Genomic DNA, 17,904 nt, shown 5'->3' with positions numbered 1-17,904 from the left:
ATGCGATAGGCAACCCACACGCTGCACAGCACATCCGCACACACAATCTCGACAATGGCCTCGCGATTCAATCCCGGCAAGCTGTTCATCCGAACGCGCTTCAACTACGAAAAGGTGCCCGGCCAGGACAGCCAGGCCTCGTCACCGCTGCCGCTCTTCAGCAGCAAGTCATGGGGCAACAAGTACCGCCAGCCCGCCTGGGCCAACCGCCTGCAGCGCCCACGACTCTCGTTCGCGCGTCTCATCACTCTCGCCGTGACGATAGTGCTGCTGGCCTCGATGCTCGGCACGGGTATCTACAGGAGACACAGGTGGAACGCACAGCAACGGACAGGCGATGAGCGGAAACAGTACCACTGGGAACACTACCCTCGGTAAGCATCCAGTCACATCTCAACCCTTCGCACGCTAACTGGTCAGGTTAAATGGCTTCTTCAACGGCGTTCGCACGCTTGTTCCCTACGGCGACTGGGTGTCAGAGCAGGACTTTGTCAAGTATTCGCAAAGCCCTAACCCAGAAGACAACATCAAGCCCAAGTGGCCGCACATGTCCAAGGAGGACAAGGAGCCGCCGCTGGAGCTACAGCCATTCGACCCATACAAGTTTGACTCGCCCGAGTACCTCAAGGAGCACGATGAAGTCAAGACCTGCTACCTCGACGAGGAAGAGAAGATTGACCTCCCCGACATCTACGCTTACCCCGGCATCCCTCAAAACATGACTGCGCCCTTCTTCGGTTCATACGAGGAGATTGGCTTTGACGATAAGAAGTGTTTCGAGCGCTTCGGTCGTCTCGGCCCCTACGGCTACTCGTACTCTCGCGACGAGGGCGGCCTTGACATGGACGGCAAGTCTGAGAAGGGCGGTGCCGACAAGCTCTGGAGCTACGAGAAGAAGGTCGACTACCGCAAGGTGAACTGGGCGTCCGCCATGAAGCGATGCCGCGAGAAGAACGCCCACCGCTTCAAGAAGAACAACACCGCCGAAGAGACTGCACCCGCCAAGAAGAAGGTGCCACGCCACGCCTACGTTCTCCGTACCTGGACCGGCTACAAGTACAGTGACTACCAGATCCTCACTCTGCGCGCCATGATCAACGAGCTCGCGCTGAAGTCCGGAGGCGAGTACGATGTGCACTTCCTCCTCCACGTCAAGGACGATAGCCTCCCTATCTGGTCCTCGGAAGAGATCTACCAAAAGGTCATCGAAGACAACCTACCCAAAGAGTTCTGGGGCATGGCGACCCTCTGGTCCGAGCAGCAAATGCGCATGTACTACCCAGAGCCGTTCCCCAACAACGTCTACAACCACGCCAAGGCCCCCGTCCACTCTGTCTACCGCAGCGCCCACTTCGCAATGCAATGGTTCGCGCAAGCTCGCCCAGAGTACGACTTCTACTGGAACTGGGAGATGGATCTCCGTCTCAGCGGCCACTACTACGAGTTCCACAACAAGATTGGCGAGTGGGCCAAGAAGCAGCCTCGCAAAGGTTTGTGGGAGCGATCATCTCGCTACTACATTCCTGAGCTCCACGGATCCTGGAAGAACTTCACCGAGATGGTTGAGGAGGAGCTCTACAACAGCGACGAGAAGCCTGTCTGGGGCCCACCCAAATTCGAAAACACCGGCATGCTTCCCAGCCCTCCCGAGACCGAGCCCCCACACTCGTACTCGCAAGACAACTATGAGTGGGGTGTTGGCGAAGATGCCGACATCATCACATTCAACCCAATCTTCGATCCGGCCAAGACCAACTGGGTTTTCCGCGACGACGTCACAGGCTACGATCTCGAGCTCCCGGAACCCCCGCGGAGATGCGCTATCATTACTGTTTCGCGTCTGTCGAAACGCCTATTGGATCTTATGCATCGCGAGACATACCTCATGAAGCACCACATGTTCCCTGAAATGTGGCCTCCGACAGTCGCTTTCCACCACGGCCTGAAGGCCGTCTATGCTGCACACCCCGTGTACTTTGATCACAACTGGCCACTCGAAGCCCTCGATGGCACCTTCAACAAGCCCCCTAAGCCGACCGACAGCGTTTTCGGCTGGGGTGAGCACAACCAGCTCGGCAACAGCTTTTACTACAATGCTGGCTTCTCATCCGAGTGGTGGCGAAGGTGGCTCGGCTCCCGCGAGAACGACAAGGGTGGCCCACAAGAAGAGGAAAACGGCACCGGCCGGTTATGCATGCGCAACACGCTCTTCCACCCCGTCAAATACGAAAAAGGATCTGAGTGACTTTCCACGCTTCGCAAATATACCCCTTTAATTGCTGGCTTTCTGGGTTTCTTTGTTTGTCGCTCTGTTTGCCGGCGCCGCAGACGTGCATGTTGATAGATTCTCCTTCCCTCATTTTCTGACTTTCGCATATTCAGCGCTCACTCTCCCATTGTGGCGTTTCAACATCGGGCGGCGTATCACGGCGTTTTTACTTATGAATGAACATACAGTTCTTAGCTTCTCTTTCCATTTCGTCTCTCCGGCATTGCGTACACGAGCACCGGATTGTCTTATTTTTCTCAATGTATACTTACTTCACACGAACAAAAGCGGTGGAAAGTGTAATTAGCCGTACTCAACGGCGTCCGTTCTTTCAGTGAGCCTGTTTGGATCTGAGCGATGGAACCCTATCAAATTGTTGGCAGGCTGGTCTGAGGTCGAGATTGTCTCTTCCTTCCCCAGCTTCACCAGGACGTTTGGAGGTGCCGCATGTGGACATGTGTAGATGACGGGAAACTTGTGCTTGGGTACTTATTCCTATGGTTTAAACCAACCTAAAGCTGGTCACTTGTTGTGGTTGTAGAACTATGAAATGCAATACAGATAATCACATATTATGGTCCTCATCTCGTGAACTGCACTTGTGGGTAGTTACTCACCATTTACCCCGCATACACCTTGATACCTGATCATATTGATCGACCGTGATGACGACGTAGTTGACTATAAGCTTCATACCCTTATGCAGCTCTCAAGATCGTACATTAGCGTTACCATAACAGAACAATGGAGTCTTCCTCCTCTGGACCCGAGTCTCTTGGCGGACCGAAGCGCACTTTCGCCAGCTAATAGCGCGTCGGATCGTGCCTGCACATCATTGAGTGGTAGAGCGGGGATGATCGACTGGGTTGATAGCGCGTGATAACACAATCAAGTTTTTGTACGAGGATCCTGTGCCATGCTACTGCCAGCGCCGAAAAGATGTGTTTCGATCAATGTCTCGTACGCCATATCTAGCGGGAAGTGTGGTTACGATGCGGCATCGCACGTGCGGTGCCGGCCTAGAGGACGCGTACTCTAGCCTGCCAGACTTCGTTTTCACGTGGCTGGCCCGCACTTGCACTCCCTTAGCCTCAGATAGCAACGACACCATACGACACAGGATGCAGCTTGAGTAGCCGCCTTTAGTAACAACGAGACTGCGAACGCGCAATCGGCTTGAACGAGCTCCACATTCACAGCAGCTGTGAATGACACGCTAGCCGATTAGGCTCAGAAAATCCATGCGGGCTAGAACAATGAGGCCGGCAGCGTGGGCGAGTGAGAGGTCTTGGCGCGTGCTTGATCGTCCTTGGCTCTGCGCGTCGGCCCATCATCGAATTCGGCTCCTGCGCTCGCCATGTAGAAACACGATAACGGGTTGTTGCGACCCTCTCTCCATCGTCTCGTCGTTAAACCTCGTTTGGCCCTTCTGCGATTGCGCTGTTATGCTTCACTTTGGCTACATGCATCTTTTCCCACTATAGCGTCATCGACATTGGATCGACAATACCCCGAACCGCGATAACGAAACGGTAGAACAATGCGCTTCATACCGACAAGGCCCCAGTCACGATGAGACTCCCTGTAGAACTTTGGGTTCTGCTCACGCACTTCCTACATCTCGGCACCTCGCTCCCTCTCGAACGCCGCAGCACACCTTTCCGCTCATTCCGCGGCCTCACGCCCCTGGTCAACTCCTTTTCCAACGGGCATACCTACGCGCACGCGCCGACCAAATACTTTTACGAATCCACATTCAACAGCCACTACGATGGACGTTTCGCATCCTCCGAGGTGCCCTTCCAAGAACGTATATGGCATCTCAGGCTTATGTTGAAGGCGTACACGGACACGATGGAGAGGATTGGAGTACAAACTTGGATAATGCATGGATGTCTGCTGGGATGGTGGTGGGGCAGAAGCTTGATGCCGTGGGATAAAGACTTGGATTTCCTCGTAGAAGAGGCCGGCGCACGAGAACTGGGTACATGGTGGAACATGACAATTCATCAGTTCAACGCTCGAGAACTCGGACTTGAACTTGCACCAGACAACGAGGAGGGTCAGATCAAGCAGACAGGAATCCTGCACGGCTTGGAACATCAGGAAGAAGATGCAGAGACGCGCTCGAAGCGTCTGGCATGGGAAGAAGACATTAGGAAACAGGGCAAGAAATACCTCCTAGAGGTAAATCCAAACTACACCAACAAATCTACGTCAGACATATACAACCACATCGACATACGCTGGATCGATGTAAACAACGGGCTGTATATTGACATCACAACACTCCACGTCGCACCCGCCTCGGAACAGAATTCCATCGCCAACTCTCCCTACTCGAGCACCCACCCCTCAGCCCACGAATCCGATCCTGACGCCTTCGACGACGAAACATTACTGTACGTCAAAGACACGCACGCCTACCTCAACACTCAAATATTTCCCCTTCGACAATCCACCCTCGAGGGCGTAAGCGTAAAAGTCCCATATGCGTATGAGGAACTGCTGCTGGAGGAATATGGAACAGATGCTCTGACCGAGGATTGGTACAACGGATACCAGTTCAACAAGAAGACAGGGCAGTGGAAGAAGAAAGGGCCGACTGAAGACCAGAAAGCCTATTTTAGGAGGAAAAGCGGAAAGGATTTGGGGAGATTGAGCAGTACGGGGAGAATTGGACATGGATGGAAGGGGCACGGTGCGCTTGAGGGAGCGCTGAAAGAGGAGGGGGTACAATTGGATGTTGAGAGGGGGAGGTGGGTCGAGTAGGATAACAAATCCATGTATAAAGATGATTAAGTACAATGTAAGACCCTCAATCTAATCAATCCTCATCGTCTAGAATCCATGTCTACAGCCTTGCCTTTACGCGCGGTTCCTCTTCAAAACCTACTTCCCCAAAACGTATCTCCTCATCTTCTTCCATCTTGACTCTACGCTCCAGCTCATCAACCACCCCATCGATCCTCTTGAACGCCCAACTATGTTCGAACCGTGGATACAACATGGGTCTTTGATCAAACCTGTTATCAGGACTGTACCCCGCTGCGTGAACTGCTGGGGTCACAGCCGCCATCTTATGCCTGTTGTTACCATAGAAGGTCCAGAACCGCTTTACCAGATCGCCGACTTCCCTTGCACTCTTCCTGTCCTGCCAGTCACACAGCAGACGCTGGAACATGTCGAACGGCCCCAGTCGCTCTTCACTGCGCAGCTTGGCAAAGACGAAAAGCTCTTGGTGCGTCATGCCGTTTTCCTTGTCGTCGCATGAACCGAAACTAGCGGGCTCGAGTTCAGCGCGGGGAATTGCGTCGAGGAACTCGTCTAAGATTGGTAGGGTGAAAGCGGTACGTGCCCAGCGGATGAAGGATCGGAGTTGGATCTTGGAGATACTGCCGATGGGGCTGAGGTCTGCGGAGCTGCAATCGTGCTTTGTTAAGTTGCCCCTGAGGGACTCTTCCACGTTGACGGAGCTTAGGACGAGGAGGCCGCCTCCGCCGGGGTGGTTGCGGATGATGGGCAGGGTGCGGGCGAGATAGTAGGCTGTGGTTGAGCGGATACGTGCTTGCAGGTTTTGGAGTGCTAGGTTCTCCGCTGAAGAGCCTCGGAAATCGGGGGTGAAGCCTGTGTACTGCGGAAGAAGGTCTCGTTCGGCTCGGTAGACCGTGTCGATGGACATGCTGATGTGGTGGGCGCCCATGCCGTCCGCAAGACGCTGAGCTCGTGAACGTGTCTCTTCGGATGAGCATTCTGACATGCCCATGTACACTGTGTGCAGGATGCGGTTGCAGAGCTCTTGAGGGGTCTTGGGCAGCCAGTCATCGGCTCCTGTGATACGCTGAATGTCTGACGCGACCTCGTTCCCGTCTTGAAGCGCGTCGAATACCAGATAGCACATACTCAACACCATCACTGATGTCGAGCACGAGTCAATACCGCCGCTCAGTGGCGCTAGAAAGCCGACGCATTCGCTGCGGCGGAGGTAATGCCAAAGATAACAGGCCGGTCCCATGGCGATCTCTTCTTCCAATGTGTGAAAGCTTGGGCCCCGGACAATAGGATGATGATGATCCGGGCGGAGGCTGGCAAGCTCAGGGCGATACAAACTGCATGCTACGTCTACACGGGGCGTGGTAAGGTCATCGAGGGGCTCCGAGACTGCTTGTTTCGCCCGATACGATTCAACCTCGTCCAGATCGACGACAGCGGTTACCACCTCAACATCGTGGACCGAGAACCTTGGGCCTTGAGAAACTATTTCTCCGTTCACCAAGATCATCGGGCCACCGTCGTAGTAGCTTTGATCGCCATCGCAGCCATGCTGGTTCGAGTAGAGGATAACTCCCCCAATGTCTTTGCTGATATTCTGCAGTGAAGATACCAGGGAGTCGAAGTTCCCGACACTGAAGTGATTGGCTGCAGAGACCGTCAACACATCAGCGCTTGTCGAGCTCAAGGCTGTTGGAAGCAAGTCTTCAAGCCCAATCAACTCGTCGGATGTAATAGCGCCAATACACGCGCCTGGGGTAGAGAGCAGAGCACTGCCGAAGGGAACCACGCTGGTGCCCTGCATGTCCGCAATGAAGTCTGGTAGGGGAAATGCTTCGGGTGGAATAGAGGGATCCCAAGCGGTAAACCACCTCGACTCATTGTAGTTGCCGTCAGTCCTCAGAGTCGTTTTCGGACGTATCGAGACAATTCTGCCGTTGTATGCCATCACTCTGCTGACGGGTTGTAAGCAGATTATCGGAGCAATGAACTCGTGTACTTACCAGATGTATCGGAGATTGTGATGCTTGACTGGCATACCAATGTCCACAAGCATGTTGTCACAACACTCATCCGTGAGGATACCAGTGAGTGCTTCCCAGCAATTGGCGTATAGTTCGTCCTCGTAGAAGTGATCATGACAGCCGTATCCACAAATCTAGTTTCGTTAGCGGGAACGATGGTAGAGCAAATATGCTCAACGCCCATTGTGTAGGTAGCCTTGTGAAACACAAATTTCCGATGGATAGCAAAATTTCGAGGTGTGATGGCCATAAAAGTGTTTCAGGTGTGGTAAAGCGCCTTCAAAATGAGATAAACAGAATGATAACTTACTTCCAGTTCTGGTCCAGCGCGCAATGTAGCACCTTTGGCTTTCGCTTCGCGGATGCTTAGCTTGATACGGGTAGAATTGCCCTCCCAATCCAGCGCCCACTGAGCAAGCGAGCATGATGCAACAACGATCTGGCGACTCATGATGTATTTGCTTAAGGCGAGTCTCGCAACTGGGAACTTCAATGAGGTCGGTCGCGGTGTTCTAGAATTAGTTGAGAAGTCGCAGTGGGCGTGGAAGAAAGGCGAGACTTCGAACTATACGCTGAACTCAAATAGACGGGAGAAGGAACAAGGTGAATGTAGAATTGTGGATTTCGTTCCGGTGTCGCAATCGAGTGGTGACAATCGCGCAAGCGGCCGACAGAACCACGCCGACCATTATCATCTTGGTGAATAGCCATTGTTTATCAATGATATTGAAAACCGAAGGGATAGTCCAGTTCGCTTTAGTGAAGTGTGATGAACTACGATGCCGATGCAAAGGGATTACCTTCCTGTCTCGTACCTGCAGCGGTCGCCAGACCCGAGGGGAACCAGCGTGTACAACCCCATTTGACGGCAACCGAGGAATGGGGCGACGAGGTTTTATTGGATTGTTGGTGGTCTGCAAGGTTACGGGGTGCTCGCGTAGGTAAAGTCGTAATGTCCAACCTAGGAAGGACTCGAGGTGTTAGAGACCATGCTTGTCTGAGTAATCCCTTCTCAACCCCCTTTTACAAATCGAGACGGACTGCATGAGAACATTTGGCAGGGACCATCATATCTTGATAAAATCTGATCTGTAGGATTTGATCGCCGACATCCTTCCCATGAAGTTGGAGAGGTTGCCCTGTCTTATGCACAAGGTACGAATCCAGTCGTGTTGGTCAGGCCGGCATGATGTGTCAGACGAGAGCCAGACTTCGACACAACTGGAGGATCTGAATGGACTTTTGCTTTTTGCCGAAGCGTCAATGGAAATGTTGAGTAATTGGGGATATGCATATCCATTGCTGTTGCGTTAGTGAGCGGTTTTTGGTCCAGGAGGATCTGCCCAGACTCATCGAGTCGATCCGTTGCATCATCTTGGTGGCTGAGTTCATCTTCGCCGCTACAACTCGTATCATACCTAGGTAATGAAGGAAAGTGTGTCCTTCACTTAATTTGACCAACTTTGAACAAAGACGCATGACGTAATGAAGGACGGGCGGTTGGACGTTTTCACGGCCAGGTCATCGTCGGAACCTGCGGGCGGGCTAGAGTGAAGGATAACTTGGCGTCATAGGCACGAAGTTTGTCCGCTGGTGCTCAGGACGAAATGCGCGATGTGGAAAGATGAAGCTGGGAGGTCTGGGAGCTCGAAATGCGCTAGCTCGGAGCCGGGTCGGAGAACTCAGCAACTCCGATATCCGTCTCCACGACACCAGCATCAACAACACTGGCGTCGGCGGCCTTACATTCAGAACGTAGTAAACATACGATGCCATTGGCTCGATATACATGCCCAGTCGTACTGCACAACGAACCTTTCTCGTATTGAAGACTCCCAATGTCGAAAAACTTCAGATGGGTTTAAAGCGTAAAGTCCGATGACTACAGCCGGAATCTCCATGATGGCCGTATATGCGTGGCTTGGTTCAAGACGCGGCCCGACTAGGATTACTGATGGATATGATAGATCAGAGCAGTTCAGAGGTATATAAGGTAGGTGATCATCAACTCTTGTATCTACCAACATACTATCACTGTCTCATCACTTCCTCGACGACACTCAAACCCACCAAACACCAAACCCCCAAGATGTCCAAGTCTAGAATCGCCGTCTTCGGTGCCACAGGCAACCAAGGCAACTCTGTCGCCCGCACCATCCTCACCGACCCCTCCCTTTCAGCCATGTACAACGTCCGCGCCCTCTCGCGCTCTACCACCTCCCCCAAGATGCAAGAGCTACAGTCCCTCGGTGCAGAGCTATCCGCAGCCGACATGGACGACCCCACAACGCTCCCCTCCGCCCTGGCAGGCTGCACGCACGTGTTCCTAATAACAACAACGCAATACACCGGCTTCACGCGCGAAGTCGAAACACGCCAAGCACGCGCCGTATGCAGCGAAGCCATCAAACAAGGTGTCAAATACATCATCTTCAGCTCCATGTCGCACCCGTTTAAGATCAGCAACGGGAAGTTGAAGAACGTAGAGCATTTTGACGACAAAGCTGAGATCGAAGAGTACATTCGCGGTTTGCCTGTGCAAAGCGCGTTCTTCGCTCCAGCGTCTTTCATGCAGAATTTCGAGGGCATGATGAAGCCCCGTCCTTCTCCTGCGAATGATGGGACGTTCGTGTTGGGGGATATCTTGCCGGGCGACACTCCTGTACCGTACATCGACATCACCGAGACGGGAAAATGGGTTGGGGCTATCCTTGCTGAACCAGACAAGTACGCTGGCAAATTCTTTGCTGCAGCAGAGGCGTTGTATACGCCAGACGAGGTCGCCGAGATCATGAGCAAGGTGACGGGGAAGACGGTCAAGCATGTTCAGCTTCCAGATGAGGTAGTCAAGGGATTTTTTCCGGAAGGGTTCCGGGAGCAGTTGTATGAGATGTTCGTGTTGAACAGGGAGTATGGGTATTATGGCAAGGGGCAGAAGGAGGCCGTTCAGTGGGCGAAGGAGCAGGTCAAGGGGGAGTTGACGGGGGTGGAGGCGTTCTTGAGAAAGACTGGCTTCAAGTTGGAGTGATGATACAAGATACATGGCGCGGCAGGATGTACTGTAAGGGCGGTATTGGGGGCTGAGAACAATGGATTCATGCTTGAGTAAATCGTTTGCGCCCAGTATAGTATGTCTTGTAGTGCTACACGCTTTTGTACTTCTACCTGTATAGTGATTTTACATACGATACAATACAATGACCCAGAAGTCTACATTACACCCCAAAGTTGCAACTGTATATTTTTTTGCGCGTATGTAGACTGCAACGCACCTCAGTATCCATTGTAACCACCCTGCATGTTGGGATCGGCAGGGTAACCCCACATTGCCATTGAGTCCGGGATGAACAGTGCTGACAGATCTGCGTCCGAGCCTGTGCCTAGATCGAATTGGGTGAAATCGAAGTTGATGTCGAATGGTTGTTGTGCACCAAGACCCATCATATCTGGAGTAGGCTGTGCGTTCATGTTAGGATACCAGTTTGGCATGGCTTGCTGAGAATGCTGCGCGTGGGCCTGTAAAGCGGCCTGAGCTTGTTGTTGAGAACGAGATTGCGCCTGTGCCTGCGCTTGCGTCTGCTGCTGCTGCTGTTGCTGAGAAGCGACATTGTTGCTGCTACCCATTGCGACTTCCGAGAGAAGGTGAAGCGGGGTTTGGTTTGCAGGTGATTGGCGCGTGGAGGGTCGGGAAGTTTGACTGTTGTTTCGGGTGGAGTCGTATTCGGGATCCGTTTGTTGCTCGCCAGCAGCACCCTCTTTGATGTGAGCGAACCGTTCTTGAAGGCGCTTTGCAACGAAGTAGAACTTTCCATGGGGCGATTGAGCATCGCGGGAGACAATGGCATTGAACATGGAGACTAGTTGTTCGGTATAGGCCTCGATCTTGAGATCTTCCTGGCAGATGATACTACCCACTTCGCCGGAGCTAGTGACTGATACCCACATCTTCATGAGGCAAACAATAGCGTAAATGGCTCGTACACCTGGATTGTGTTAGCGCATATATTACGTTGAGATCAGGGCATATTACAGAAAATGACAGGCAGAGTCAGCAGGATGTCAAGTTCAATACTTAGGATCGTGTCTAGGATACCGTGCGTAGCAGTGAGACAATCACCCAGGGCACCTATGTGTGCTGGGCCAGCAGGTACATCTTTTTTGACTCCAGATGGTAGAGAGGGCGACAACGTATCCGAAACAAAAGGGGGTTGTAGATCGGCCGAGCCCTGATTTTGGTGCAGTGCAATCTCATGCAGGTATAGGTTTGTAACGTGTTCTGCCAAGCGAAGGGTTGCTACGACTGTCAGTAGATGCAATGAATCGTGACCGCTACAACCTACGATCAATTTCACCCAGAGAGGAATTCTCCTCCCTGAGTGAGCTGAGCTCGTTCTCAAAAATCTTCAGGGCGTATATGACTTTTGGATCGGAAATGGTAACCTCGACTGAAGGGTCATCCATGCAGAACTCCACTGAGATCTTTTCTCCAATGTGCGCCATCTTGACCTGCTGGCAAAGCAGTCTGTCTGAAGGCAATGCCTCTGGCGAGGTCTCCAGTATGCGAACACTCTCCGCCATGTAGTTAGTCCAGCGGAGCAGAATTGGTCGTCGCAGAACCATTGTGATACTCATGCAGAGATAGTAACACACAAGGAAAGTCCGACGGGCTTCGACACTGCTAGAGTTGGGATGGTACCTCTTGAACGGACCAACCGAAAGTCTCATGACATTTGGAGTTGCCTTCCTTCCGAGACCTAGGTCAAGAGCCATTACGGCAGCGCAATTGACCATCATGTAGAAGTTGTGCTGTTCAAAATGAAGAGGCGGCCGATACCAAAGCACAGATATGTGTAATGCCTGAACAATTTCGAGCGACTTTTCTCCGTTGCGCCAAATGATGTCGGCAAGCTGATCTTTAAGGAGCTTGGTCAACTCGCGTTGCGCCTCTTGCGAGACCAGTTGTTCTGCACTCCCATGCGAAGATCCAGCCAGGACAGCGAGGAAAAGAAGCGGTTTCTTCTCTCGGACTTCACGCGCTGTCGTACCAGGAGGGAAGGGTACGGCAGGGAAATGTGGACAAATCTCGTTCACGTAACGAAGGAAAACCCGCTCCGCGATATCCGGTGTCATGAGGTTGTCGATCAAAGCACTGATGTGTGAATGGTCGGCGTGGATCTTGTTCTTGCTCGTCCGTCGCATTTCCGGGTGCTCTGCTAGATCGCGATGAATAGCATCCATATCCTCGGGGATCGTCTGAAATGTTAGTTTTGGCTTCACATACAATTGAGGCAACTCACAGCGTGCGCATTGTCCATCTTCCTACGCTTTGGCTCGGGCCCTCTCTGCAAGCTCTGTGCCGGACCATAGCCGGCTGGTATGTCTGGGTATCTGGCCGTTGGCGGCTGCGCCCAGTCGTGTTCGACTGTTCCCATACGATATTGACCCTCAACCGGCATGGGTATCGCGTTGGCGCCGGCGCCGGGTTGTGGTATACCTCCATGGTGCCTCATTTCCGGTACTCCCGGCACTCCCGACTTCTGCGCGTGTAGTGTGGCTGTCAATGCATCGATCTTGCGTTCGAGCTCGGCGACTCTACTGTCGGCCTTCTTCTGGCGCTTCCGTGTCGGCGGTGTTGTGATGCAAGGTCGGCCTGCTTTTGCGCAACGTCTGCATGATACATCAGGTCGCTCTTGGTCGCAGCGGACCTTCAGTCCTCGACATGAATCGCATGCTCGTGGGCGCTTGAGGTCGGCAGGAGATTTGCCAGAACCAGGTGTGTCGTGTTCATGCGCGTCGTCGTGGTCGTCGTGGTCGTCGTCATCGTGCTCTGTTCCTGGTGCGGTCGGCGATGTCTGCTCAAGGGCGGGATCGAGTATGTTTCCTAGTGGGGCAGGCTGCGACAGCTGGGCATGGTGTTGAGCGGTCGGAGATGGCAGGTAGTATGGGTGGCCGGTGTTCTGCTGCTGCTGCGGTGCAGACGCGTACTGAGGCCGTGAAGATGGCGCCGAAGACGCGCTCGCAAAAAGTCTAGGATCGAGCAACGGATCGGACATCATGAATCGTCAACCTCGAGGCTTAAGTTCAATGACTGTCGGCGTCGGTAGTATAGTGACCGAACTTCCGCCTGTGGGTAAAGTTGACAGAAACCTCGGCGTTCAGGCGTCAGTGCGTACGCCAAGCCAAACTTGGCCCGTAGCTATTCACTTTTGTTTTTGTCTATCACCTCACACAGCAGAGATAAGTAGGTGCGCTGCGGTCTACATTATCGTAAAGACAAGGGTTTGCAACAGTCGAATGTAATGTAGACTTCTGAGCAAGTAGTTGTTACGATACTACAGAAAGCATGGAGTTAGTTCTGCTCTTCAATGGCATGGTACGATGCGTCATTGGGAATTACAGCAGTACTTGTGTCGAGGCTCTAGCATAAGCAATCTGTCATACCACGTGTGATCGCATACAATACAAAGTTCGTAAATGTTGTAATGAGTTCATTAAAGAGATAGAGTTCATAACATCATCAATAACATAAAACCATCCCGTTGAGCTCATCCTGAACTGACAGGTGGGATAATAGCAACCTCATCACCTTCGACGATCTGCTTGTTCGCGTCCTCGGCATCATCTTCGCCAACGTCAACGTACTCCATATTGATCGTCATCGCGCAGCTGCTCAGCACCTTGTCACGAATACCCGGGTACCGCTCCTCCAGCATGCCAAAGACATCGCGAGCTCGGACGGGTGCAGGAAGATGTTCGCTCGTCTTGCCCGTGAAGGTGGAGGCTGCTGCGAAGTACAGGATCGAGAATTGGCCCGCAGGCGTTTTGGCGGGTGCCATGATGCCTGTTGAGACATGTCAGAATTGTGTCGCGACATCGTCAAGTCCTAAGTGGGAACATTGAAAATTCAATCAGGAAAATTTTTGCTCCGCAGTCTGACGCCGAAGCGACGGTCGGATAATACATGCTATAATTTTGAATACATCATGAAAGGGGGTCGAGTGGAAGGAGACGATGTACATACCTTGGGCGAATGAGGTGTAGGAAAGATGGACGGACGTGTGCGGAGAAACATGTGAGTTCGCGCGGCCATTAGCGTGTCTGCACAGACCACCACCCGAGCGCGCCTTGCCTCCGCCGCACTTTTTGTGTTGACGACATCATCGACCATTCGCCTCAACATGTATCCTCGTTTTCAGCAGGCAGCGGGCCATGTATGCCTGCGGTGTCAATGGCGCTTGCTAAGCCAGCGAAATGCATCTCGGCAAATACAACTTTCACGCGGGCTTTCTACTTTGAAAGTTTCGCAAACACCAAGGCGGGCGCTTCATGTCGCTGGCAGTGTAAGTGATTCGCTCAGTACGCCATTCACGAACTGACATATATCAGCGCTCGCAACTATCCGCACATATCGTCACTGCCACACCACCTCCGGAACCGTCTCTGCTTCCTCGACCTGAGGGCGTTGCAATCCGCGAATACCTCGAGCAGTGGCAACAGCAGTTTGGTGGGCCGACCGAGGAAGTACTATCGGCGTTTGAGAATCATCCCGAACGTGAAGACATACAAAATGGCCTGTCGAAGCTGTCGTCCGCGTTCAAGGCCGACGAAGACGCCAGAGAGAACGAGTGGGATGCTGCTGAGGAAGACGAGGGCGAAGAAGTGATTACGATTGGGCTCTTCTTGAAGCCTGGCGACGTGGTGGAACTTTCACAACCGGGTCGTGAACCTGTGCTTGCTGTGTTCGTGCAGCAGCTGAACAATGACAGTCAGTTCTTCTCCGTCAACGGCAGATGGACGCATTCGACCATAAGTCGGGTTTCCTTTGCCATCCAAGGTTGCATCGACCCAGCACTTCTCCAGCCGCTCATTCCATTCCTACCCACGGATCCCGGCGCGGCTAATCCCAAGGGTGAGGTTCATGTCCCGCGAGACTTTGCTGCTCCTGTGATAGCGAGTCTTGAGAATATGACTGAAGAAGCCGAGAAGATCTACCGAAAGAATGCTCCAGTCTTGGACACAGCCTATGATATCCTGGCAGACAAAACGAGGACACGTATGATGACACTGACACAAATTGCGAAGTTTCTGCTCGCGCGGGGTTCCCCCGACTGGGTACCACCGCCAGCAGCGCTACTAGCAGTACGAAAGGCCTTGAACCACAACGAATTTCGCTTTCGTTCCGATGGTCGTAACCATCGCCTTACGAACATGTTCGCTATACGACCCAAAACCGATGTCGAGGTCGTAGAAACAGTTCACGAGTGGATCCGAGAATACAGAGAATACCTTGCTCTTTCCGTCAATAGCCCTTCGGAAGCCAAGCGAAGCCGTACTGATGGTGCCACTCATATCATAGACTTCCTGGCAAAGGCCGGCAGGCTTATTTCAGCGAGTCGAAAGTTACGTGAGCCAACCTACGGAGGCCTTGGACCCAGTAAGACTCCAGCGACACAGAACGGGCCCTCTAATCTGCACATCACTTGGGGGGAGCCGTTCACAGGTGCTGACAAGCAGATCATTAATTTCCTACAAGCATGGGTACTGACCGGTCAGTTTACGGGTATGGCTGGTCTCCATGCTGCTTGTGCGAGCTTGATCTCAGCATCAGGTTTCTATGGTTCGGACGTCTTTGGCGATACCGGATCTCCCGACGATACCCTAAGCAACATCAAACGTGCTACTGGATTGTTGTTTTTACAAGAAATTGGCGTCATTTCACCACACGACAATCGAGCGATCTATGACGAGCAGCTGATGCTGCCCACTGTCCGTCTGTCTCGTAATCTGGAGTTACTCAATACTAAAGCGGAGTTGACAAGAAGGAATCCTGACTTCCGGGATTCAATGGCGAAACTACGTCGCGACTGGGGTCCGACCACCGTGTATTGCATTGACGATGTCGGCGCCCAGGAGATCGATGATGGCATATCGATTGAACGGGTCAAAGACGCAAGCTCTGAGTTCTGGATCCACGTACACGTCGCAAACCCAACAGCATTCTTCGATAAGACCCACACCCTGTCTGGACTCGCCGCGCACATGACTGAGTCTGTCTATACACCGGAGCGATCTTTCCCGATGCTTCCGACTTGGGCTAGTCAAGGCCACTTCAGTCTTGATCGTGGCCGCCCTGTTATAACCTTTAGTACTCGCATCGACGGAGCCGGCAGTAAGCTAGAAACAAAGATACAGCACGGCTTCATTCAAAATATCGTCAGTATCACACCATCCGAGTTGGCTACTCTCATGGGTGATCAGAGTACCACGAACACCCGAAGGATTGTTGTCGGCGGAGAGGTGCCGCGTGGATCGGAGCGGCCGCCGCCTAGTGTTTCTCCAAGTCAACTCGAAGAGCTGCGTGATCTCTATACTGCAGCTCAAGCGCTATGGGCTGCTCGCAAGGCTGCTGGTGGCGTTCGATTTGGTAACTCGAACGTCAACGCCCGCGTTTTTGAAAGCACCACTCAGGGAGGTCTAAGTTGGAACGCTCCTTCTCTGGATAGGGCACGATATATACAAGGAGACCCGATCATCGAGGTGACGAACTCGATACCAGAAGGCTTTATGCAGCTCACCATCGGGCCCAAGAACATCGTTGAAGAAATGATGATGCTTGCGGGTCAAACTGCGGCGGCTTGGTGCACGGAGAGGCATATCCCCGTCATGTACAGAGGCACTATCGAACCACCTAGCGGGGATCTGGATCCAAAAGAGCTACAAAAGCTCGTCCAAGCTCACTACGAAGAGCATGGAAAAGTACGACTCGATCTCACTGCGCGGTGGTTCAAAGCACTTGGCATGGCTGTTGCACATTCTTCGCCCTTGCCACATAAAATCATAGGAGTACCTGGTTATATCAAGGTCACCAGCCCTCTTCGTCGATTTTCTGATATGATTGCACATTGGCAAATCGAAGCCGCTGTGCGATGGGAGGCACAGTCCGGTAGGAAGTTCGATGGGACCCAAGCTTCCATGTACAAAGCTCTTCCATTTTCGCAACGACAAATGCAGGAATCTATTGTCACTCTATCACCTCGGGAACGGATCATTACCCTAGCTAAGCGTCACTCAACGCGATTTTGGGTCGCTCAGGCGATTCACCGTGCCCTCAAATACAAAGAGGCTGCCCTTCCCGATTCCTTCAAGTTCTGGGCTCGTCGCGTTCGCCCAGGCCGTTACGCCCTTGGCGATATACCTGAATACGGTCTCCAAGCTGTCCTGAGCGGTGACTATAAAGAAGGTGACGAGTGGGAAGTAGCGCTAGATAGGGTCGACCTTTTCACGAGGTTGATCTATGTCAAGCCGATTCGCCTCATTGATCGAGTCACCGATGCGCTTTGAGTGAGCATCGAGTCAAAATTATGGTGTAAGTTCATCGTGCAGAGACTTGGGTTCTATCGATAAGCATCATACTTCCTTCCGAGCAGACTGTCTGTCTGACAGGCGAATGGCTTGGCGTCCCGCGGTGGCGCGAGGAGGCGTTTTTGTACTACAGCACGGGACGGGCCCTCCGTCATTGCAGATCGCCCTCAATCACGCACCCGATTCCAAATTGCCAGCCTCACATTCAAGACTATGCTGGGCTGCGAAATGGTCAAGATAGTGCGCAGCAATAACGTCCGAAGCAATGGGAATTTGCCGATGGAGGCTAGAGCGGCGGAGGCGTCACAGCACGCGCACCTGCAAGCCATTCCAAGCCACTAATGCATTTGCTACGAACAGCCAGCATTCGTGTAGATCCGTGGTGTCAAGATCGTGTTCTCCGCTCGGTTATGGAGATGAGCAAGCAACACGGCAAGCAACCCGGTTCGTCGTGCATGCGCGTGCGCTTGAGGAGAC

At 52.8% G+C, this 17,904-nt stretch overlaps 6 protein-coding genes across 6 annotated transcripts; 4 read left to right on the top strand and 2 right to left on the bottom strand.

Moving 5' to 3' along the window:
• Positions 1 to 54: 54 nt before the first annotated feature.
• J4E87_000006 (uncharacterized protein) lies at positions 55 to 2,245 on the top strand (the record flags this gene model as incomplete). The annotated part of the gene is made up of 2 exons (XM_049371666.1): positions 55 to 374; positions 421 to 2,245. 2 exons carry the CDS (start codon positions 55 to 57, stop codon positions 2,243 to 2,245), a joined length of 2,145 nt encoding a protein of 714 aa, XP_049237800.1.
• A 1,596-nt stretch (positions 2,246 to 3,841) lies between these two features.
• Positions 3,842 to 5,041, top strand: J4E87_000005 (uncharacterized protein; the record flags this gene model as incomplete). The annotated part of the gene is made up of 1 exon (XM_049371665.1): positions 3,842 to 5,041. One exon carries the CDS (start codon positions 3,842 to 3,844, stop codon positions 5,039 to 5,041), a length of 1,200 nt encoding a protein of 399 aa, XP_049237799.1.
• An 82-nt stretch (positions 5,042 to 5,123) lies between these two features.
• J4E87_000004 (uncharacterized protein) lies at positions 5,124 to 7,516 on the bottom strand (the record flags this gene model as incomplete). The annotated part of the gene is made up of 3 exons (XM_049371664.1): positions 5,124 to 6,996; positions 7,045 to 7,199; positions 7,376 to 7,516. The coding sequence occupies 3 exons, from the start codon at positions 7,514 to 7,516 to the stop codon at positions 5,124 to 5,126; spliced, it is 2,169 nt and encodes a 722-aa protein (XP_049237798.1).
• Positions 7,517 to 9,154: 1,638 nt separating this feature from the next.
• On the top strand, positions 9,155 to 10,093 carry J4E87_000003 (uncharacterized protein; the record flags this gene model as incomplete). The annotated part of the gene is made up of 1 exon (XM_049371663.1): positions 9,155 to 10,093. One exon carries the CDS (start codon positions 9,155 to 9,157, stop codon positions 10,091 to 10,093), a length of 939 nt encoding a protein of 312 aa, XP_049237797.1.
• A 245-nt stretch (positions 10,094 to 10,338) lies between these two features.
• Positions 10,339 to 13,901, bottom strand: J4E87_000002 (uncharacterized protein; the record flags this gene model as incomplete). The annotated part of the gene is made up of 4 exons (XM_049371662.1): positions 10,339 to 11,048; positions 11,406 to 12,318; positions 12,363 to 13,049; positions 13,626 to 13,901. 4 exons carry the CDS (start codon positions 13,899 to 13,901, stop codon positions 10,339 to 10,341), a joined length of 2,586 nt encoding a protein of 861 aa, XP_049237796.1.
• A 377-nt stretch (positions 13,902 to 14,278) lies between these two features.
• Positions 14,279 to 17,406, top strand: J4E87_000001 (uncharacterized protein; the record flags this gene model as incomplete). Its single annotated transcript, XM_049371661.1, has 2 exons — positions 14,279 to 14,287; positions 14,452 to 17,406. 2 exons carry the CDS (start codon positions 14,279 to 14,281, stop codon positions 17,404 to 17,406), a joined length of 2,964 nt encoding a protein of 987 aa, XP_049237795.1.
• Positions 17,407 to 17,904: the final 498 nt, after the last annotated feature.

This window comes from Alternaria ethzedia (genome assembly GCF_023757985.1).
Source record: "Alternaria ethzedia strain BMP 0044 chromosome Unknown scaffold_1, whole genome shotgun sequence".
Lineage (NCBI taxonomy): Eukaryota > Fungi > Ascomycota > Dothideomycetes > Pleosporales > Pleosporaceae > Alternaria > Alternaria ethzedia.
This window is presented reverse-complemented; position numbering and strand designations above follow the sequence as displayed.